Here is a 23,860-nt window from a genome sequence, read left to right on the forward strand (position 1 = left end):
TGAGAAAGGGAAGAAGTATTACGATAATGAGATATCTAACTGCAGCACAGGGGAAGATTAGATTAAATACCATACCAAAAAAAGCGCACAATAATGATTTCTTACAGATATGATCTCTAGTGAGACCTCTGCATAACGCTTCACAAGGAATAGTAATTAAGAATCTCTTCCCGATCTTGCGGCAATTGGTTCGGACCTCATAAGCGTTACCCTCGAGACTGGGGGCCGTTGATGAAGGAAAATAGGGGGAAACAAGCTATCTTATTCTTAAGGAATCTGGAGACAAGGAAAGGAAAGTTTATGACTTCAGGCCTATCCCGGAGATGGCAGAACAGTTTTTACAATTTCATTTGCAGAAAGACGAGTGTTTTTCCTTTTCGCCCCCTCTTGGTTTCATGTGGGGGTTTCATGTGCCCCCCGCCCCGGCAGGTGGTTGGTTCTGTCCCGTGTGACTCTACCTGGAGGGAGGGGGAGGCCTCCTCACCAACGAACGCCCTGCTGGAAAGAGCGGCAGTTGTTTGGAGGCGGCCAAGAAACACCGGCCGTGTTGCCCCCCTCTCCCTTCGCCACTGCTGCCCGGCCCCGCTTCGCCTCTCTCCCTCGGGAAAGGTGAGAGGGCGCTTCTTCGCCCCGTCGCCCTTTAGGCATCCGTGGCGCTCCTGCTCGCCATGATTGGCTCAAGGCTCGGCGGCAGGAGGAAGGAGAGGGCTCGCCCGGGCACACTCCGGCAGCGCTATTCTCCCCCAGCCAGACAGGCTTAGTTATGCCTGTTGAATACCTGGGCCAGGGTCGCGTAACTGAGGCGGCCCAGGCGGGTTGACTCACCCCCGCGCCCGTTGCCCCTGGTCACGCCCACGCTGCTCTGCTTGAGCAGTTTGCAGAATAAGGCTGCAGGCCTGTGAACTTGGGAGTAAAATAAACCCCCAGAGAACACAGTGGGACTGACTTCTACGTAAACGTGCATAGGCTTGCTGTGCAAGCGATGTATTGTGGCATTAGCTTTGGAGAATTACATACGTGAATTACATACGTTGCTCTCACTAGGCAGGTATGAATCTAAATACACGCACAGGGCTGTCAAATAAGAATAATTTAAAACATCAGGTCTAAAAAAGCTACAAACCGGGAGAGCATTTTTTTTAAAAAAATTATTTATTTATTTATAGGAGGAATGTCACAAACAATATGTGAGAATACAAAGGAACTCTAACTCTCTCTCTCTCTCTCTCTCTAAACTGGTATCTTGTATACACACATGCACAAAGTCAAATAGGAATGTTAATTGTTGGAAATGTGGATAGAGTAATGCAGATTTTAAAAACCCAAACCATATATGATGGGATTGTAATACAGAAATACTGTAGATCAGTATTAACAAAAGAGAATGACTAATGTTGAGTTGGAACGTAGGAAGCTGCCTTACAGACGACTGGCCCATCTAACTCATTATTTTAATTGTTGGAAATGTGGATTGAGTAATGCAGATTTAAAAAACCCAAACCATATATGATGGGATTGTAATACAGAAATACTGTAGATCAGTATTAACAAAAGAGAATGACTAATGTTGAGGTGGAACACAGGAAGCTGCCTTATACCTAGTCAGACCACTGGCCCATCTAGCTCATTATTTTCTACACAGACTGGCAGCAGCTTCTCCAAGGTTATAGGCAGTCTTTCTCAGCCCTATCTTGGAGATGCTGCTAGGGAGAGAACTTGGAACCTTAGGGACTCTTTACCCTAAGATAGTGGTGTTAGAATATAGTAACCTATTCACAGTATAGTATAAATCTTAAATAATGATTTTTTAAACAGATGTCCAAATGGTTATTGCTACAAATCTGAAGAATGTAAGATCTCCTACTACAAAAAATTTGATTGGGAAAGTGTGACAAATAGTATAAAAACTGCCATCACATAAACCAACAAACTGTCAGTTAATTGTGCTGAGTGGCAGCCCTTTGTTGATTGATTATTAGAAGTCTCAATATAATATAGATATTTATATTTCTAAATGTGTGTTTTTCAGAATTGTAAGACCAATATATGTGTTTATGCACCTGTTTACTAAAGAGATTGCATATTTTAATGTTGATTATGATTAATGATAATTCTAAAGTCATAAAATTAGTAATTTATAGTATACAGTATGTGGAAAAGTGTAATGTGTTAATGTATTTGCAGTTTAATAACATATTTTTAAAAGGCTACAAACTGCAAAAGATATAGTCTGTGAGACATCTTGCATTTCCCTGGCCTTATTATTTTTTATTTTTTCACGTGTGTGTGTGTGTGTGTGTGAGAGAGAGGGGGGGGAATATATGGGAAAGGTGGAGAGAAACTAGGGAAGACTGATCAGTAATGCACTTCAAGTTATTTTTCCAATAGAACAAAATCAATCTGATGGATACCCCCTTATATCCAGTGAGGTACTGATTTGCACCAGGGTCTAAAGAAGCAGGCCAGGATAAGAGACAAAATACAGATTGCATTATTTGTGGTACATAGATCACAGGAAAATTACATGATATGAGTTGATGGCAGTGGCTTGTCTTAGTAAGGAGTACCTTATATACTGGTATACTTGTTTGCCTAACTTGGCTACAGTACAAGTTATCTTTCCTAGCCTTTAAAGATTGCTTTGATAGACCTTTTTGTTTCCTTAAACCTTTGTTTCCCATTAGGGACAAGATGCCTAATACAGAAAAGACCACCAAAAATGACAGCAGCAAATCAGAAAACGGAAACTGTAATCCCAGAAAAGCGAGAGAAGGCGAAGACAGCTATGGTGGAGACATGCCCAAGCTCTGCCCACCTGACATCCCAACTTGTATGCTCAACTCTGTTAGAAAAACCATCTGTCCTTGATATATGGGACAAAATACCACACCTCAAGCAAAAATATTCCATTAGGTGTTTAATGGTGTGATCTGAGCTTTTCATTTGAAATACTTTGGTAACTGATCTGTAATCAGAAGTAGATGATAAAGCTGCTTCAAAGATAAATCATACAAAGAGTGTGCTACCTTATGAGATCGTGTAGGCTTCTTGAGGCAGCAAGTATTGTTTATTTTTTTTGTACAGTCATTCATAAAGTAAAGTATCGAGCAAAAAGTCTAAATTCAGCTGGCCATATAGCAAAGTTCAGAACATGTGTTATGAGAATCACAGGAGTTTTGGTGGTTGCTATTCCTCCCACCTTTATTAAACAAAAGAAAATACATGGCATAAAAGAAGAGACTGAGGGTGGGTAAAGTTTGTATCAAACTTTACAAACAATCGACAACTTGCTTTCCCCCAATTTTTTTTTACTGTTTTGTAATTATTATTTTACTTTATAATTGTCAGTCACTTTGTATGACTTGGGTCTAAAAGGCAGGATATTCATATTTTACACATTATATTTGGACCACCTGCCTTATGCTAAGTCAGACTGCTAATTAATTTAGGGTAGTGCTGGCTATTCTGACTAGTTTAAGTTCTTCAAGGTCTTGGGCAGAGGTCTTTCCAAGGCCTGCTACCTGAGATTTTTTACTGGAGATGCCAGAGAAAGCATGTGCTCTGTTCACTGAGCTATGTTCCTTCCCCATATCATTAGGCCATTTTGGCCAGCAGCTTCTACTCTGACTAGCAGCACCTCTTAGGCAGAGGTCTTTTCTAGCCCTCCTATCTTTTGCCATCTACTAGTGGGTGGGACATTGCATTTTGTTTCTTATGTACGTTTTGTGACCATAGCATCTAAAATATTTGCAATGGAATGTTATAATCGAGGGCCACACTATTTGTGACCCACCAAGCCACACACAGTCCAGCTGATAAACCTATTTCTGCAGCCTGCTAGAACTGATTGGTTTGGTGAGTCAAATGTTGGGCATGCTTTTAGAATGTATGAATTTTAACTTAGAATGTATTAATTTTAATTAATAATCCTGCATGAGGAAGTCCGTCTGCAGTAGCCACTGGCCTATTTGGTGGCTACTCGGGGATGGGCCTTCTCTATTGCTGCCCCAAAGCTTTGGAATGTGCTCCCTGTTGAAATTAGACCCTCCCCATCTCTCAGCTTTGAAAAAGTCTTTAAAGATACATCTATTCACCCAGGCTTTTAACTAAATATTGTTTTAATAGTTTTAACATTGTTTAAAATGTTTTAAGGTTTGAATTGTTGTAGATACAACAACTTTTGCTGTATCATTTACTTTGTTTTAACTGATGTTTTAATGTTTGTTATTTATTTTAACTAATGTTTTAACTTTTTCTGTTTCTTTGTTTGCTTTGTTGTAAACCACCCAGACATGTGAATTTTGGGTGGTATAAAAATGTGTTTAATAAATAAGAAGAAAATTGCATTTTTCCATTCTTAGTTAAAGTGCCATTATTTTTAATTTTTATTCAGCCAGCTCTCCCCACATTCTTTCCATGCCCGAACTTCTGGAAACAGCCAATGAAGTATCAAAAATGACCATAGCGCATGAAATCGTAGTAAATCGTGACTTCAAATTGCAAGAGATGAATTTTTCACCCACCAGGTAGGTAGTATTAATTTCCCCCATGTCACAACCAGTTTCCAGTTACTAAGAAGGGTATATATGGGCATCGTTGTATTGGGATTGAAAAAATACTGATTGATAGAAGTCCTTTATAACTGTTATTTTTGAAAGTTATGTTCCAAACTACTTGTCTACAACTACAGTGAGTAGTTGTAGACAAATACAAAAGTATACCGCTTTTCAACAAAAGTTCCCAAAGCGGTTTACATCAATCAATCAATCAGTTTTTATTACAGTCACAGACCAGCATAAAGACTAAGCTATCCTATGATAGGGAAAGCCCATGAAGACCTGAGAGAGAAGAAAAGGACATTCCACCAGAGTTAAACTAACATGTTATGCTTGGACTACTTAGAAATGTAGCCACTGACAGATAGTCAGTGCTACCAGTTACTTGAGACAGCAGGAATGGGAAGACTTCTGCCCTCTGGAGCACTGAGAATGGAAATATATGGTATCTGGGGTGAGGCAGTCTTCAATACTGGAATGTAGACTAGCAGAACATTTGTGTAGGTAGGAAAACAAACATATGAACTTGACACATCCTTTTTAGAGAATTCCTCTCCCAAAGGCTGCATCTGCAAAGGTAGGGGAGTCAGTGTGGTTGTACGTTAAGTACATGGACTGATTTCCAGGTAACGTCCTTGCATGCTGACTTGATAGAGGGACAATTTCTAAATGAGGCAGAAATGGTGGTACCCCATAGTAAATGAGCCATGAGACCTTCTGGTAGAGTACAATGACTGAAGGAATTTGCAAGGAAAATCAACTGTTTAATCCACCTGGAACCTCAAGAAGAGGAAACTGGACCCCAAAGATGAAGGTTTGAATGAATGATACAGACAGACACACTCTGTTGTTACTCTTGGTATGAAAAACATTAAAGTTAAGTGCTCTACTCACATCTGAATTATGTCATTTTAGAGAGGAAAAGATTGGGGCAAAATGATGGGAGAACTATCACTTTGGACTGTTGAAATAAGGAATCAACCTTAGAAATGAATACGGGATCAATCCTTTTAAAAAATCCAGTTATTGTGAAAGGTAAAGTGTGTCATCAAGTCGGTGCCGACTCCTGGCGACCACAGAGCCATGTGGTTTTCCTTGTAGAATACAGGAGGGGTTTACCATTGCCATCTCCTGCACAGTATGAAATTATGCCTTTCAGCATCTTCCTATATTACTGCTGCCCGATATAATTGTTTCCTATAGTCTGGGAAACATACCAGCAGGGATTCGAACCGGCAACCTCTGGCTTGCTAGTCAAGTCATTTCCCTGCTGTGTCATAGGAAGATACCTAACTACTAACTGTATGACCTGGCAACAAACAATTTTGTTCTGTCAGAGGGGGAGATGCCAAGTTGGTCACAGGTTGGAGTTTTAGAGGTGATCTATCTAATTAAACAGCTTAAGCGAGGAAAAGCGCCAGGTCCAGATGCTGTTCCTCCAGAAATTATTATGAATAACACAGAGCGGTGGGCCCCTATCTTAGCATCCTTATTTACTGCTGTTGACGCTACCGGGATAATTCCCTGTGATTGGGGCCTTGCCGTCACCATTCCTATCTTTACAAAAGGAAATAAAGCCAGCCTTGCAAACTGTCACCCCATAAGCCTTTTAAGTGGGGTTAGCAAGATATATGCTAGACATCTTTATTGAAAATTGAAGGATTGCTTGGAGCGCGAGGGTGAATTGGCTGATGAGCAGGCTGGTTTCAGGGAGGGTTCTACGATTGATCATTGTCATATTTTGCAACAGTTTATTGAGAAATACACCTCTCAGAGATTGGCTTCACTATATGTGGCCTTTATTGATCTTAAGGCTGCTTTTGATTCTATTTCTCGAGGGAAGCTCTGGATTAAACTTTACAATTCACCGATAGATCAGTGCTTTTTCTTCTTATTTGAGCTAGGTATACTGATACCGCACTTAAGAGTCCGCATTAGCCCTCAAGGCCCTCTGTCAGCCTCTGTTCCAATCTTGAAGGGAGTGAAAAAAGGGTGTATTTAGCACCCTTGCTTTTCAATTTTTACATAAACTAGCCGACCCCGAACAGAGCATCTGTTCGCTCTTTGGGGCCAGCTACCTCCCCCCCCCGCCGTGCGCTCTTTGGGGCTGGCTGTTCCCTTCTCCCTCTTGCCCCACTCTTCCTCCCTCCCTTCTGCCCCACACTCTTGCCTCTCTTCCCCTCCCTCCCGCCCCACTCTCTTTTGCCCTCCCTCACCCTCCCACCCCTCCCTCTCACCCTCCCCTCCCCTCCCCTCCCTCTCACCCTCCTGCCCCAGTCTCTCCTGCCCTGTCCCCACCCCCTGATCCTCTCACCTGCCCTCCCACTGCCCCACTCACTCTTGCGCTCCCCCTCCCCCTCCCTATTGCCCTCCCCCCTGCCCCACTCCCTCTTGCCCTCCCCCTCCCCCCTGCCCCACTCCCTCTTGCCATCCCCTCCCCCCTGCCCCACTCCCTCTTGCCCTCCCCCTCCCCCCTGCCCCACTCCCTCTTGCCCTCCCCCTCCCCCTGCCCCCTCCCTCTTGCCCTCTCCCTCCCCCCTGCCCCACTCCCTCTTGCCCTCTCCCTCCCCCCTGCCCCACTCCCTCTTGCCCTCTCCCCCCTGCCCCACTCCCTCTTGCCCTCTCCCTCCCCCCTGCCCCACTCCCTCTTGTCCTTCCCCTCCCCCCTGCCCCACTCCCTCTTGCCCTCCCCCCTGCCCCCTCCCCTCTCCCCCTGAATTTTAAATAGTTCTACTTACTGGGCTGCTGCCGCCGCTGCTCCTCCCAGGCGGCAAACAGGAGAGTCCCGATGCCCGTGTCCCTCTACCCCAGTCTCTCTCCCTGGGCCCACCGCATGGCCACCGGCCACCTCACCGCATCAGCTCTCGGCTGGGCTCGCCACCGCATCGCCGCGGCTGGGCCGGGCCAGGCCCGCAACCACCACCCGTCGCCAGGCCAGGCCCGCCAGCGGCCCTGGCTCATAGCTGGAGCCAGCCACCTCTCCCCACCCCTTATGCCCCGGTATTGGGGTGCGCCGCCCGGCCACCTCGCCACATCAGCCCTTGGCTGGGCCCACCACCGCTTCGCTGCGGCTGGGCCAGGCCCGCAACCACCACCTGTCGCCAGGCCGGGCCCACCGCCGCCGCCCGCTACCCGGGCCTGCCGCCGCCTCACCCGGCTTCCCCCGCCGCCTCCTTGCCTTGCCCGGCCAAGCCCGCTGCCTCGGCTCTTCAGCCTGTCCTCCCCGTCACTGCCAGGCCGGGCCCGCCAGCGGCCATGGCCGCCGCCGCTGTTCTCCTGGGTGCGCCAGCCAATCAGGCGCCCCCGCAGCCCAGCCAATCAGCTGGGCTGCCGGGACGCACGTTCGAAAGGCACACCCAAGAGAATTAAATATATAGATGGGATTGTTACTAGATCTGATAACCCAAAGTATCCTCCTCCAAAATTGGCAAACAAGCATATTTCCATCCTTTTATATGCTGATGATGCTGTTTTAAAATAAAGTTCATCAGTAGGGCTTAAGAGGGCTTAAAATTTTTTTGCAGAGTTTTGTTTGGAGGGTAAGTTAGAAATCAACTATGGTAAAACAAAGGTAATGGTCTTTGCTAAAAGACCTAAGAACGTCACTTGGTCCATCAATGGTAACGTCATTGAACAAGTACCTGTATTAAAATATCTAGGAGTTGACATTCATGCCAGGGGTAGCAGGAAGGCACACAGGGACATGGTTGCTTGCAACACACATAAGAGCACTGCTGCCCTTTTGAGATTTCATTTTACCAGGGTAGGCCAATTTATTCCAGCCTCAATTATGTTATTTGAGGCTAAGTCTTCAGCCCAGATTTTGTATGGAGCCCATTTAGGTCTATCCCCTAATATTGGAGGATACAGTCAACATTTCTGAGGACTATTTTCCAGGTCCCATGTTGTGTTTCTAATGTGGCCTTATGCTTAAAAGCCGGCTTGGTGAGTGTTTCTGCTAAATTTTGGTTAATTATGCTAACTCATTGGCTTAAGCTTTCTCTTTCCCCAGTTGGTCTTGCGCCCCTGATACTTGTTGATGACTTCTGCCCTTCTTGGAAAAGTGCAATTCAATCTAAGCTCTCTTTACTAGGATTTTTATCCGTGCAGCTTCTATCTATGGGGCTGGAGAGGGCTAAGTCATTACTTAAACAGCATATACTTGATGTTGAGCATCAAGTGGACTTAGCCACAGTTCCTTCGCTGCCCTTACATGAGTGTGTTAGATACCTAGTAACCCCTGTGGCCCATCTCTTCCATCTGCATCTCCCTCACCATCATAGAGTGTTTTCTTTCTTTAGCAAGATTTAATGGCCTGCCTTCTGCTCTAGTTGAGGGTAAATATAAAAAACTAGCTGACCGGGCGCATAGCATCTGTGCCCCTAGTTCTCCCTGACTATCTCCCCCGCATCAGTGCCTTCTCCCTAACTCTTCCCCCAGGTGTCTCTGACGTCTGCCTGGCCCGCTTCTCCTCCCTGCTTGTGGTTTCTGGCTGGCTTGCTGGCCCATTTGCTCCTGCTGCTGCCGCCTCCTCTTCCTGGTGGCCTAGTAGCCTCCTGACCCCGGCGGCCACGCAGGGCCCACCACCACCACCTCCTCGCTGTGGCTGGTCCCGACACCCGCCACCATTTCCCCCGGCAGCAGCTCAATGGATTCCTGAGTCCTGCTCCTTGCAAGCCTCCGCCGCCCAGCCAATCTGGTGCCTCTGCCGCCCAGTCAATCTGCTGAGTGCTGGGATGCATCCCCACACATCCAGGACAGGCACGTCTACAAGAATTAATAATAATGATTTGCATACCATCTGCTTCTCTGCCCTTGTGATGCTAATCAGTAGAAATGTTAGAGCATGTAATTCTTTGCTGTAAATTTCGTTTACTTACTTACATTTATATCCGCTCTTCCTCCAAGGAGCCCAGAGTGGTGTACTACATATATGAGTTGCTCCTCACAACAACCCTGTGAAGTAGGTTAGGCTGAGAGAGAAGTGATGGTCCAGAGTAACCCAGCTAGTATCATGGCTGAATGGGGACTTGAACTCGGGTCTCCCCGGTCCTGGTCCAGCACTCTAACCACTACACCACACTGGCTCTATATAACAATGTTAGGTTGACCTTTCTTACACCTTTGTTGAGTGCATTTGGGGAGTCTGTCCAAATGATTGAATTTATGTTATCTGATTTAAGTCCTTATATTACTCATCAGGTTGCTAAATTCTGTGCAGCAGCATTAAAAATAAGGTGGGCTGCAGTCAAAATATTTGCTAATTGCTAATTTCAAATAAGTATGACTGTCTGTAAGCTTGCTTTTATCTTGCTTTTTTGAATTCTCTTTTATTACATATATTGTACTGTAATGTATAAGTTAATGTTTTATGCTTGTTTAAAACTGCAATAAAAGATTTGATTTTTGATTTAACTGTTAGACTGAAAGGGTATCCAGCTGTGACATTATGGGCTGAGGTACTACTACTACCTACAAATATTCATGTACTGCTTTTCAACAAAAGTTCTTAAAGTGGTTTACATAGGAAAAAATAGATAGACTAGTACAAGTTAAGGCTGTAGTCATAATTGTCAGCTCTTTGTGTGGGCATGTGACTATTAGCTTAAAAGGCAGTTTAGTTAATGCCACATTGAGATTCTCAATTATTCTCAACCTGTGGGTAATGGACAGATTCAAGAGCCAAACCCGCTTGAGAAACTTCCAAGTATGAGTGTAAGGATAAATAGTTGCCCGTCATGTTATAGTATACTGGGAACGAGCTACTTGACACCAATGTACTCTGATTGAATCCCTTACCTAAATCTATTGAACAATCAAGAAGGGATGGTACCTTGACTTTCGCTGAAATTACTTGTTTATTCTCATACTACTTAAAGAGTCTGCCTAGTGATGATGTACACTGTGCTAATAAACTGTGAAAAGCAATTATATTCAAGTTTCCTGCAATGAGTAACCCAAAGTAATGGTGGATAAAAATCAATGTATAAAATATATATATATTTAAACATCAGATTTTTAAATTTTCTTAAAAGAATTTGTAAAAAAACAAAAAATCCCTAGGTCAAAAGTATAATCATGAATAGTAATCACAATTTCTAATTATATTCGATGAACATACTTATTATAACAGCAGTATATGGAGATAAGAGATTAGACTTGATCTGTCCTATTCTGCAAGTGGTGTAAATACACACAAATACAATCAAGACCTTACCTCTCTTTTGTGCAAAGAGAAACAAGGTCCATCAGTAGACCAGGGGTGTAGCTAGGGGAGAGGGGGCCTGTGTTTGTGTTCCTCCCCGGCAGCCCCTTGGAGTGAGGGAGGTAATGAAGAAAATAGGGAGAGATGGAGCTGGGGTTCTCTCAGGAGCTGGAGGACTGGGTTCTTTGAACCCATCCGCTAAATTATAGCTACACCCCTGCAATAGAGGATTTGGGGGAATGACGTATATCTGAGCAAGGAGAAGGGATCTAGATATAAATGCAAGGGACAAGGGAGAGGAATAGAAAGTGAAACAAAAAGGCTAAGGGTAGCCCATTCAAGAAATATGTTTGCTGATGAAGTGTGAAAGGAAGTCACACCAGTGAACTGGTGAAAGTAACTTCAACATTTGTTTGGAGATTACTGAAGTGGTAATCCAGCTTTTATCAGCAGCAGCTTCTTCTACAGAGAATTCTTGCTTCTTTTGGACTAATTCATTCTAAATTGAGAAATAATTTGGGAACTGAACAAACAGGAAAGGGTTAAATCAAATCCGCCCTGCCAATTGCCACTGCTCACCTTCATGCCATCAGCGGAAGCGATTGCAGCTGTGAATGACCTAGTGGGCTTTGTAACCAGTACATCCCACGTATTGGAACTGAGCAGGGAGGCTGAGATGATAACTTCAGGAGGACAAGGAACCAAGAGATCTCCTTGGCCAGAATGATGCCACGAAGCAGCATTTACTTGTTGAAACTTGACCATTTGGATTGCCTGTAGAACCAGCTTCATAGGTGGGAGGGCACACAAAAGACTCTGCAGCTGTATAGTGGCTAAGACATCTACTCCCCAAGCCTGAGGGCAGACTGTCTGGATTGTGAAAGGAAAAGAAGAACTTGGTGGTTTTCCAGAGAAGCAAACAGATATAGTATAACCTGAACCAGCTACATGTCTGCTTGAAAGTCACTGGACAGAGTTCCCATTCTGTATGATGCAGAAACCTGGTATATCCTAACCTACAAAGGAAGTAGGAATGGGAGTGTGTGCTCCTGGGGCTGAGGGAGGTCATGCAAACCTCTGGTTCTGCATTAAGTGTGAACCTGCCCTGTGGTTCTTCTTCACTTTTCCCTAGAAAAATTGCCCTCCACCCTCGGAGATTTTGGCCACTGCTGAGGTAACTAAATCTTGGATCTCTTTAGTAGCACTGTGCTTTAACTCAAGCTAATAAATTAAGATGCATCTTGTTCTCTGACAGTTGGGCTTCACTAAGCAGCAAATTGCCTTTAGAGCAGCCCTCAGTACTCACTATCTTTTGAGGTGCACAGGCATTGAGCAAGTCCCCAAGATTCTTGCATAGAGTACTATTATCTTTGATTTACTCTTTTACAAAGACCAAATTGGCAGCAGTGTGATGGAATGTCCTGCAAGCCAACCAATGTGTTCTGTGAACAAGTTCCTTTAGCCCTTTGCCAGGCCCAAAGGCAGGGAAGTGGGGACAGATGCTGTGTGTTCTGGAAGTAGTGCTTGCAATTGTTCTTGTGATGTATTGCTGTTCAGGCAGGAGGTGAGAAAGCCGGATATCAGGTGGGGAGTATCTGGCAGGTTGGCACTACATTCCTCTGGCATCAGATTGAGCAGGGGGGTTTCACCAGCCCAAATCTCTGCATAAGATGGGCGAAGGAAAGCAAAAAGTATCTTCTCTTGCTTTATGTTTTTAACATGTGCTGCTAGCACAAATATGCTCACTGGCAAGACCCTTTCATCTATTAATCAGTCACAATTATTCTGGGAGAGGGAAGCCCCTCTCTCTCAACATTGCATCAGCTCCAGGCGGTCTTGGAGAAAACTGATAATCTAGACCCATTTCAAACTGGTTTTCGGGTGGGCTATGGGGTGGAGACTGTCTTGGTCGGCCTGATGGATGATCTCCAATTGGGAATTGACAGGGGAAATGTGACTCTGTTGGTCCTTTTGATACTATCGACCATAGTATCCTGGAACATCTGAGGGTGTTGGGGGGGCACTGTTTTACAGTGGTTCCGCTCCTGCCTCTCGGACAGATTCCAGATGGTGTTGGTTGGAGACTGTTGCTCTTTGAAATCTGAGCTTAAGTATGGTGTCCCTCAAGGCTCCATACTTTCTCCAATGCTCTTTAACATCTACATGAAACCGCTGGGAGAGATCATCGGGATTTGGAGCGGGGTGTTATCAGTATGCTGATGACACCCAAATCTACTTCTCCATGTCAACTTCTTCAGGAGATGGCATAACTTCCCTAAATGCTTGCCTGGAAGCAGTAATGGGCTGGATGAGGGAGAATAAACTGAAACTGAATCCAGATAAGACGGAGGTACTTATTGTGCGGGGTCAGAACTCTAGAGACGATTTTGATCTCCCTGTTCTAGATGGGGTCACACTTCCCCAAAAGGAAAGGTTCGCAGTCTGGGAGTACTTCTGGATCCACACCTCTCCCTGGTTTCTCAGGTTGAGGTGGTGGCCAGGGGTGCTTTTTATCAGCTTCGGCTAATACGCCAGCTGCGTCTGTTTCTTGAGATGAATGACCTCAAAACAGTGGTACATTATTATTTCTTGTTTACACAGTCAGACAGGTGTTATTGACTGGTTTGTTTTATCCAGACATCGAGTCCTTCCCAAAGACCTGGGATGCCAGAATTTTATTGTCAATGGTTATAGATATCGTCGCAGAATATAGGCTGTTCCCAGTAAAGCTGCTTTTTGTAATTGGCTGATGGTGATTTCTGTGGCCCCTATGGTGTTGAGGTGCTCTTCAAGGTCTTTTGGAACTGCACCCAGGGCGCCAATTACCACTGGGATTATTTGGGTCTTCTTCTGCCACAGCCTTTCAATTTCAATTTGTAGATCTTTGTATTTTGTGATTTTTTCTATTTCTTTTTCTTCTATTCTGCTATCCCCTGGTATTGCTATGTCGATTATTTTCACTTGTTTTTCTTTCTTCTCGACTACAGTGATATCTGGTGTATTGTGTGGCAGATGTTTGTCTGTTTGTAGTCGGAAGTCCCATAATATTTTTACATCTTCATTTTCTTCAACTTTTTCAATTTGATGGTCCCACCAATTCTTGGCTACAGGTAGCTTGTATTTTTTGCAGATGTTCCAGTGTATCATCCCTGCTACCTTGTCATGCCTTTGTTTGTAGTCAGTCTGTGCGATCCTTACAACAGCTGATCAGGTGGTCCACTGTTTCATCTGCTTCTTTACAAAGGCGGCACTTGCTGTTTGTTGTGGATTTTTCTACTTTTGCTCTTATTTCATTTGTTCTTAGTGCCTGTTCTTGTGCAGCCAGTATGAAACCCTCTGTTTCTTTCTTCAAGTTGCCATTCGTAAGCCATTGCCAGGTCTTGGTGATGTCTGATTTTCCACTTATATTGTGCAAATATTGACGATGCAGGGGCTTATTTCTCCATTTTTCTGCTCGGTTCTTGACTTGTTCTTTCTTGTAGGCCTGCTTTGTTTCATTGGTGTTGAATAGTTTCTCATTCTTGACCATTTTAAGTGCATCTTCTTCACTGTCCTTGATATATTCTTCAAGGCCTCTTTTCTCCTCCTCTACTGTTTGATGGACTTGCAGCATTCCTCTTCCACCTGAGTTGCGAGGGAGGTAGAGCCTATCTACATCACTGCGGGGGTGCAGAGCATGATTGATGGTCATGATTTTCCTGGTCTTACGATCTAGTGTCTCTAGCTCTGCCTGGGTCCAGTCTATTATTCCTGCAGTGTATCTGATAACAGGTATAGCCCAGGTGTTTATGGCTTGTATGATGTTCCCGCCATTGAGTTTGGACTTGAGGATTTTTCTAACTCTCCTGATGTATTCACTTCCCATTTTTCTTTTAACTTCAGTGTGTGCAATGTTATCAGCCTGGAGAATGCCCAAGTATTTGTAACGTTCTCTTCCAGGTTCTTGATCTTGCTTCCATTGGGCAGTTCTATTCCTTTTGTTTTTGTTATTTTCCCTCTTTTCATTATTAATGCAGCACACTTGTCTAGCCCAAACTCCATTGCTATATTGCTACTGAATATACGGACAGTGTTTAGCAGTGATTCAATTTCTGACTGGGACTTTCCATACAACTTCAGATCGTCCATGTACAGCAGATGGTTGATTTTACTGGATGTTTTAGATGTTTGGTATCCGAGGCCTGTTTTGTTGAGTATTTGTGAAAGTGGGGTCATGGCGATTACAAACAATAGAGGGGATAGTGAGTCCCCTTGGAAAATGCCTCTTCTAATGCTAACCTGTCCAATTATTATTTCTTGTTTACACAGTCAGACAGGTGTTATTGACTGGTTTGTTTTATCCAGACATCGAGTCCTTCCCAAGGACCTTGGATGGCTGAATTTTATTGTCAATGTTGTTGCTGTTGTTATAGATATCGTTGCAGAATATAGGCTGTTCCCAGTAAAGCTGCTTTTTGTAATTGGCTGATGGTTATTTCTGTGGCCCCAATGGTGTTGAGGTTCTCTTCAAAGTCTTTTGGAACTGCACCCAGGTCGCCAATTACCACTGGGATTATTTTGGTCTTTTTCTGCCACAGCCTTTCAATTTCAAAGTGCTTGTCTTCATCCTATATAATAAAATGGTTGGGTACCTGCGTCCGTGTCCGTGAGGATAGTGAATCCCCTCGGAAAATACCTCTTCTAATGCTAACCTGTCCACGTGTCTCGCCATTGATTGCATTATTATAATATTATTATTAATAATAATTCAATTTCTATAACGCCCTTCCAAAAATGGCTCAGGGCATTTTACACGGAGAAATAATAAATAAATAAGATGGATCCCTGTCCCTAAAGGGCTCACTATCTAAAAAGAAACATAAGATACACACCAGCAACAGTCACTGGAGGTACTGTGCTGGATAGGACCAGCTACTCTCCCCCAGCTAAATAAAGAGAATCACCATGTTAAAAGGTGCCTCTGTGCCAAGTTAGCAGGGGTTAATTTATTTATGTATCTATCATATTTTTATACCATATTTTTATACTTTTATACCAAGTTAGCAGGGGTTAATTTATTTATTTATCTATCATATTTTTATACCACCTGATATGTACATCTCTAGGCAGTGTACAAAATTTAAAATATTTAAAAGTCACAGATTAAAATACATGACACAATAAAAATAGAATAAAATAGTTATTAAAACAAGTTTTTAAAATTATTAAAATTAATTCTAATTAAAAGCCTGCAGAAACAGTAGAGTCTTGAGGTTCTTCCTGAAAACAAACAGAGAAGGAGATGCTCTTATTTCAGCAGGGAGCATCTTCCACAGCCCTGGGGCAGCCACAGAGAAAGCCCAGTCCTAGGTTGCCACCAAACAAGCCAGTGGCAACCGTAACCAGACTTCTCCAGATTGTAACAGACGGCAAGGATTATGACAAAGGAGGCGCTCTCTGAAACAAATATTTCATTTACTTGAAAGAATTTTACCCCACCTTTCACAAGGGTCCAAGGTGGCTTCAAGAAACAAAAATATACAGTTAAATATATTATTTGACTCAGAGAAGAAATACATACAAATCAAATATGGATAATTCCGTATCAAGCTGTAGGTGGAGAAACGTCAATAGCAACTGCTTTTGTCTTACTACAGTTTGGAAGGCAAGGTGAAGGAGACATTGCACAAAGCTTATTGGGACAATCTGAGAGAACAGCTGTCCAAAACCCCACCAGACTATTCTCATGCTATTAAACTACTTCGGGAAATCAAAGAGGTGAGTTTAGAAGATTTTCTGTTTTTAAAAAATAGGCCTTTCCTGTTATAAGAGGACATGCCCTCTTCTCTTCACTTAAACAATCAACATTTGCCCATAGTAAGTGTAAAGTGTGTCCTTGAGTCGATTTTGACTCCTGGAGCCCACAGAGCCCTGTGGTTTTCTTTGGTAGAGTACAGGAGGGGTTTACATGCAGTATGAGATGATGCCTTTCAATATCTTCCTATATTGCTGCTGCCCGATATAGTACCAGCGGGGATTCGAACCGGCAACCTTCTGCTTGTTAGTCAAGCATTTCCCCACTGCTCCACTTAAGGGGGTTTGCCCATAATAAATAGTAAAAAGTAGCTTGGCAGACCTCCCACTCAGGCTGGTCTTTGACCTATTATCTGTAATCCGGCTGGTAAACCTTTGGAGGTTTACCAGCCCATGTATTTGAATTTTTGGAACTTCAAGATTGCAGCTCAATGTGAATATTTGCTTGTACAAATGGCAACATTTTATTCTTGTGTAGACTTTGCTGTCCCTGCTCCTGCCCCGGCAGGCCCGTTTGCGAAGTCAGATTGAAGAAGCTCTGGACATGGAATTAATGAAGCAGGAGGCTGAGCATGGAGCTCTGGACATCCCCAGTCTAACCACTTACATCTTGGGCACAATGGCAATGCTGTGTGCACCTGTCAGAGATGAGGAAGTACAGAGACTACGTCTCATGTCAGACCCAGTTCATCTGCTCAGGTGGGCACCATTGGCTTGGACAAAGGTAATACTATATAAAGTAATATAGTCTTTACCAAAGTTATCCCAATGGAAGATGTATCATATAGCAATCCTAGAAATATATGATTCTACCTTGCTGAGCTTGAGATTCTGAGTTTATGAAGGCTGTCACTTCACAGCTGTTTCTAGGCGAGGGAAAGTATGGAAATATGTAACCATGAAGCCATATGTACTTTAGAATTTTCAAGGCATAGTAAACCTCAAGCTTCAGATAATTATCCTTATTGCTCAAATGTGTAATAGAATCAGAGGAAAAAGAGGGGCTGTCCAACTTTTAAAAAGAGAAGTAGGCCAGCAGGGAAACATCCAAATACATGGTGGATGATATCTTCATGTCATCAAGCTTTTTGCTGTGTCTAAGCACTTGGAAGTCAGTCAATTCATTTACCAAGCACACTCAGTCAACTGATATCTATATGCCACACATCTCTGTAATGCAGAACCAAGTAGCTTTGTCAAGAAAACCCCACCAAAAAACAAACTCATGTCCCTTTTCTTCAGAGCATACATTACCATAGATTTGTGCTCACCTTTTGAACCACTACCCCGTTTTTATGCACCACTATAACTCATAGGGCACAGCAGCAGCCTAGTGTGCTTATGTATGTTTATGGGTATTATTATTATTTACATTTATATTGTGCTCTTCCTCCAAAGAGCCCAGAGCGGTGTACTACATACTTGAGTTTCTCCTCACAACAACCCTGTGAAGTAGGCTAGGCTGAGAGAGAAGTGACTGGCCCAGAGTCACCCAGCTAGTTTCATGGCTGAATGGGGATTTGAACTCGGGTTTCCCCGGTCCTAGTCCAGCACTCTAACCACTATACCACACTGGTTATAAAAGGTCCTAGTCGAGCACTCTAACCACTACACCACGCACGTTATAAAAAGTCTATACACACATTTTGCTATGGGTATGTGATTGCTCTGTGATATAGCATTATGTCTTCTTCACTAATAAGTACGGTACATCTCTTCAAATATAAGTTAAGTACATTCAGTCAAATATTATTTTGGCATGTCTATGTATAGGAACACACTCTTGTCTTTGAGCTGATCCTATCTATACAGTCCTACTTGTATAATGAGTAAGATCAGTGATCAGAAAGAAAAGCAGCCTCAGAAGCTTTTTAGTGGAACTTCCTACATTAAAAGAGAACATCTTTGTGTCATTAATTCAATTAAATCTAGGCAATGGCAGGGAAGATATTGAAAGCTTAAAAATGGTTAATTTAATCATTTAATGAATCCTGGACATTTTAGCTAAAGTAAAAATGTCCTTTCTCCCCCTTGTTTGCTTGGTAGAGAGATCTTCCGAGTTCTGGACCTAATGAAAATGGATATGGCAAATTTCACCATACAAACCCTTCGACCCCATCTACAGGAACACTCTGTCCAATATGAGAGAAAAAAATTCCAGGAGCTTCTGAACAAACTACCAGGTGAGTACTTGAGATGATAGGAAAACACACATACATTCAAAAAGGAAACACTGGAGTAAACATATAGTTGTAAAAAGTTAATAGTTTCTGAAAGTTATGAATCCTACTTTCTGCTTTTGCTGTTACTACCATATAAAAGTTTACATATTTATTTGAGCCACTACTTAGAAAATCGGACAATCTGTACCAAGACTGGGGAAGTAACTTTTGGAGATTTCTGGAAGAAAAGGGGGCAAGATTCTAAGATTAAAATTCACATTTCTCTTTTTTATAGTTAAACGTCTTATTTCTGTGAAGGTGGCTTACCCAAGAGTTGCCTCTTTCAGCTTCCCAGTGTTTTTTGGTTGCAACTGACTTCCTGTTTAGCTTGGGGCTGGCTTACACCAGGGTGAACTATCTTGAAAAACAAAACAAAAATCTCTTTCCAGTACTGTACTCTGGCTCTTGATACTTACTTGTGTAGGTGTACCCAGGGAAAATGCATCCCGGCAGCCCAGCTGATTGGCTGGGCTGCAGAGGCGCCTGATTGGCTGGCACACCCAAGAGGAGGAGAATTGGCTGGCTGCGAGCCAGGGCTGCTGGCGGGCCCGGCCTGGCAACGGGTGGTGGCCGCGGGCCTGGCCTGGCCGCGGCGAAGCCGTGGCGGGCCCAGCCAAGGCGGCTGGTGGCCGGGCGGCAGGCCTCAATACAGGGGCAGAAGGTGGGGGTGGGGGGATAGGTGGCTGGCCTGTGGCTGGCCACAAAGACTGGCAAGCGGCGGCAGCGGGCACGACAGGCCGCGGAGGTGGCACTTGGCGTGGCAGGCCTGCCAGTGGGACAGGCCACGGAGGCGGCTCTCGGCCAGGCGGCGCCAGGACCAGCCGCCGAGGCCAGGAGGAGCCTGGGGTGGGAGGGAACCAGGCAGCGGGACTTTCCTGTTTGCCGCCCAGGAGGAGGAGTGGCGGCAGCTCGGTAAGTAGAACTTTTAGAAATGCAGGGGGAGGGGGAGGGCAAGAGGGAGGGGGCAGCGGAGGGCAAGAGGGAGGAGGAGGGGAGGGTAAGAGGGAGTGGGGCAGGGGAGAGGGCAAGAGGGAGTGGGGAGGGCAAGGGGGAGGGGGGAGGGGAGGGCAAGAGGGGAGGGAGTGGGGCAGGGGGGAGGGGGAGGGGAGGGCAAGAGTGAGTGGGGCAGAGGGGAGGGCAAGAGGGAGTGGAGCAGAGGGGAGGGGGAGGGCAAGAGGGAGTGGGGCGCAGGGGAGGGCAAGAGGGAGTGGGGCAGGAGGGTGAGAGGGAGGGGAGGGGGAGAGAAGGCAAGAGAGAGTGGGGCGGAAGGGAGGGCAAGAGAGAGTGGGGTGGGAGGGAGGACAAGAGAGGCAGGAGTGTGGGGCAGAAGGGAGGGAGAGTGGGGCAGGAGGGAGAAGGGAACAGCCAGCCCCAAAGAGCGCACAGATGCTCTGTGCGGGTTGGCTAGTATTCTTGTCCAGTATTGTCCAGAATACATGTCCAGTATTCCCTCCCAACCCATGTTTCTCTAATGTTGTGTTGCAGGCAGCTTAGTATACACAACTGAATGGCTGCGTAAGGCAGCAGCTGAATTATCAGCTTCCGATTCAATACCCTCCTCATCCAATGGATCACCTGTTTCACCGCCCCCAGTGGCTGCTGGAGAAGTCCCATTTATTCATAGTCCTACTGCTGTGCTAAACCAAGCATGCATGGACTTGCTGGATTGGGAATCTGGAAGAGAATATCCTGAGGTAAGAGACATCTTTCATCAGTCAGACAGAATGGCTAAACTGTTTCACTTTCAAACAGCATCCTTGAGAAATAGTAGAGAATCACATGTAGCGTTCTGGTTAGCGCTCTCTCTCTGAGCTAGGGAGCAAAACTAAAAAATGGTGGAATTATCATTTTTCAATCTCTTTTCTTGCCTCCCCCCCCCCAATAATATGGGAGTGGGAATCTTGCCATTATGGGTTTTTTTGGTTTTGTTTTTTAAAAAAGCTCAACCTATTTCCCCCTTGCTCTAGCAGCTTAAGGAGATGCATATAAGCTTTTTGCAAGTAAGTGCTTATGAGTAGTAGCCCACTGGCTGAAACTGTTATCTCTTTGCAGACTATGTTGATGGACAAAGACCGTTTGCATGCTCTTCAGCTGCAGGTGAATCAGCTAGCCATTATTGCTGCAGTCCTACTAGTGAGTAGCAGCACATGTGGAAGTGGCATTTATAACTCACCCGGGTGTGTAGATAGGCTGAAACGGGTAACAAAAGCCCTTGTGGAAGGACTTCCTGATACAAGGTAAGTTGTTTTAAACCTTGCTTTCTAGAGGCAGGCAAGATTTTCTCATGCCTGTCTTGTGCAAGTTGTAATCAAGTTGAAGGTCTGTGGTCCTCATGTAGAATACAGTACAGAAGTCTAACAACAAGAGGCAAACAACAGTCAGAATTATCTATCAGTCCATCTTATGCAGACCACATTGTCACTTTAAAATTCCAGGATAAGCCATCTCCACTTTAGCTGTTGGGGCAGTAACGAGTTATATGTTGTCACCATGCAATTGTCAGAGTAAATAAACACAAGATGGAATAGGCATGCAGGATTAATAGAAATAGAGGTGTGATGGCATATACAGCTCATCCCTCAAGTTGGGTGTGAAAGGGCTACCTCAAAAGAATAATGTCACAATCTAGTTGTTTCCTACTCCAAGAACAGGCACTAAGTTTTAACCCTTATGGGGAACATTTAATTTGGTAGTACATAGGAACATAGTAAGCTGCCATATACTGAGTCATACTATTAGTCTATCTAGCTCAGTATTGTCTTCACAGGCTGGCAGCGGCTTCTCCAAGGTTGCAGGAATCTCTCTCAGTTCTTTTTTGGAAATGCCAGGGAGGGAACTTGGAACCGTCTGCTCTTCCCAGAGCGGCTCCTTCCCCTGAAAGGGAATATCTTACAGTGCTCACACTTCTAGGCTCCCTTTCATAGGCAACCAGGGTGGACCCTGCTTAGTTAAGGGGACAAGTCATGCTTGCTACCACAAGACCAGCTCTCCTCTCTTCAGTATTATTATAGCAAGTTGTCATGGCTATATGATCTCTCCCCAGCTAAATTTCAAGGAGTCGTCAGTGACAGTGCTCTCGCTCTCTTTCGCTCTTTCTCTGCATGGCTTAGGTTAGAAGATGTTTTATTGGACATCAGCAGTCAAATATGCCAAGAAGTGAACAGGATACTTCTCCAGCTGGGCTACCCTGCTCTTTGTAGTGACAAGGCTGCTTCACTTAAAGGCCAGCTCAGGAGTCTTGCGGATAAGGACAATGTGGTACGAACTGTAATTGGTGAGTCATGAACCTTACATATTCTTAATGCAATGTCATACTTTGGTATGAGAAAAGACAGTTGAAGAATGAAGACTGCAGGCAAGTATTTCTGGGCTAATCTGTTAATCATGGGTAGTATTTACAACCATTTATTTATTCTCGTGTGGTTATGTGCACTTCTGTACGTGTTTGAATCCAGGGTCACATGGAATATTTGTTCATTTTCAACATGAAATGTGGGCTGGGTGGAATATTTCCCAAAACTGTCCTTTTTGCACCTGTTCAATAGCCCTCTTCTTTGCTGTCCATTTTTGCTTTCCACTAGGGCTGTTTCTCTTTCATGATCCTAGCAAATCAGGGGTCACATTGTGAGCACAGTGATGTCAAAATGCCAGATAGTCTCTCCAGTCTGGCATTGTGATACAGAGCAAGAGTAATGCTTCCTCACTTGATAGGTAGGGTGAACAGAACATAGGGAATGGAAGAACAGAAGTGTGGCAGCTATTGCTGCTGCCTCCCCCTAAGTGACATGAATTAAACTTCAGAGCTCTTTGCATGTGTATAGCATAGGATCTGGCTTGGTTACACGAGTTAGAGTGATTTGCATTGTAAGCACAATTCTGCAATGCATTTGGCTCTGTGGTGCATCCTGCTGAGTGTAGATTGGGGAGCAGGGCTGGTGGGTAAAGTTTCATTCCTCATAAGAGCTGGACTAAAAAAATCGATCCCTTCCAATGCTGTTGTTTAAAATATACTCTTGAGTCCCCCACCCCCCCATGGTTGAAATACCATTTTGATATATTAGCATACCAAGATTAAAGCACACCTCATGTGACATTGCATAAAATAGCAGAGTCAGTCTGGCAAATGCAATACCCATAAGAAATCAAGCAAATTCATCATAGCCCTCCAGCTGTGATATTTCTGCTATTATGAATGGTATTAACCAATTTACCATCCAGCACACAGAATGCTGTTTGTAATAACTGAATTGCTAACTCAGTAGTAGTGTTAAGGCAGGTGAAGTTCAATATCCATTTTAATTTTTAAATGGCACTGTGGTTAGATGAAAACTCTAGTTGCAATGGATAATCTTGCATTCCATTTCACGGATACTGTATCTGTAAAATCACTTTGGCCAGTACTGCACACAATAATGCATTGCACACAGTATTCTAAGAAAAAGTGGTTTCATTAATATAATTTCACCCTCAATGAAAATGTATTTGTGAGTTTCAGCCCATTACATTAGTGGAACCGAATATGAGGGATAATTTCAGCAATCAACTCTGTTGTTTCTGCATCTCTGTCTTAATTCCTACAGAGCAACGGATCCAAACTTTTCTTAGGCATTGTTTGTCTCCTGGTGGTCTGAACTCTAAGAATCTACCCCAAGGCCTTGCTCCTGTTCAGGAAGAACTTCTGGAAGCCGGCCAGAGGTTTGGCAACTTGATTCATCATAACAGACAGGTGTTTGGTCCCTACTATTCAGGAATTCTGAAGAAATTGCTGCTTCCAGAGGGGAAGACTGACGCAGGGACAAATTCCCATTAACTATCTCAAACATGGCAAAGCACATGGCAGCAGGGAGAGGGGAGAAAGACTGGCAATTGCTCCAACTGTGCTTTGGCTCAAAGTCCAGTGTAATCAACTGAGTAGCTGTCCTGCTCCATGCAGTGGTATCCAAAGCACTTGTACAACTGAACCATCCAAGCTGCTGGCTCAGTTATGTAAATACCAACTGACAATGCCAAGTTTGCTGCAATAAACCTTTGAACAGCCCAAAACACTGCCTCTCTTTTTAGATTAGCTGGTGCATATTCTGTCA

At 44.2% G+C, this 23,860-nt stretch overlaps 1 protein-coding gene across 5 annotated transcripts; it reads left to right on the plus strand.

Annotated features, from left to right (window-relative positions):
• The first annotated feature begins 445 nt into the window (after positions 1-445).
• On the plus strand, positions 446-23,819 carry TCP11 (t-complex 11). 5 transcript variants are annotated; one of them, XM_053246250.1, is made up of 10 exons: positions 446-609; positions 2,685-2,830; positions 4,394-4,526; positions 16,398-16,518; positions 17,033-17,253; positions 18,601-18,737; positions 20,262-20,470; positions 20,829-21,013; positions 21,887-22,050; positions 23,357-23,819. In XM_053246250.1, exons 2-10 carry the CDS (start codon positions 2,692-2,694, stop codon positions 23,584-23,586), a joined length of 1,539 nt encoding a protein of 512 aa, XP_053102225.1. In that variant the 5' UTR covers positions 446-609; positions 2,685-2,691; the 3' UTR covers positions 23,587-23,819. The 5 variants fall into 5 exon arrangements, with proteins under 5 accessions (XP_053102225.1, XP_053102226.1, XP_053102224.1 ...); XM_053246251.1 differs by lacking the exon at positions 446-609 and adding an exon at positions 632-1,048; XM_053246249.1 differs by lacking the exon at positions 446-609 and having other exon boundaries at positions 2,694-3,246.
• The last annotated feature ends 41 nt before the right edge of the window (positions 23,820-23,860 follow it).

Source organism: Hemicordylus capensis, chromosome 4, assembly GCF_027244095.1.
Source record: "Hemicordylus capensis ecotype Gifberg chromosome 4, rHemCap1.1.pri, whole genome shotgun sequence".
Taxonomy (NCBI): domain Eukaryota; kingdom Metazoa; phylum Chordata; class Lepidosauria; order Squamata; family Cordylidae; genus Hemicordylus; species Hemicordylus capensis.

Excerpts from the sequence above, each read along its gene's own strand:
- TCP11 (XM_053246249.1), top strand. The coding sequence starts at position 3,030 with ATGAGATCGTGTAGGCTTCTTGAGGCAGCAAGTATTGTTTATTTTTTT. Across the intron at positions 3,247-4,393 it reads CATAAAAGAAGAGACTGAGG|CCAGCTCTCCCCACATTCTT; the intron begins GTGGGTAAAGTT and ends ATTTTTATTCAG. Across the intron at positions 4,527-16,397 it reads ATGAATTTTTCACCCACCAG|TTTGGAAGGCAAGGTGAAGG; the intron begins GTAGGTAGTATT and ends GTCTTACTACAG.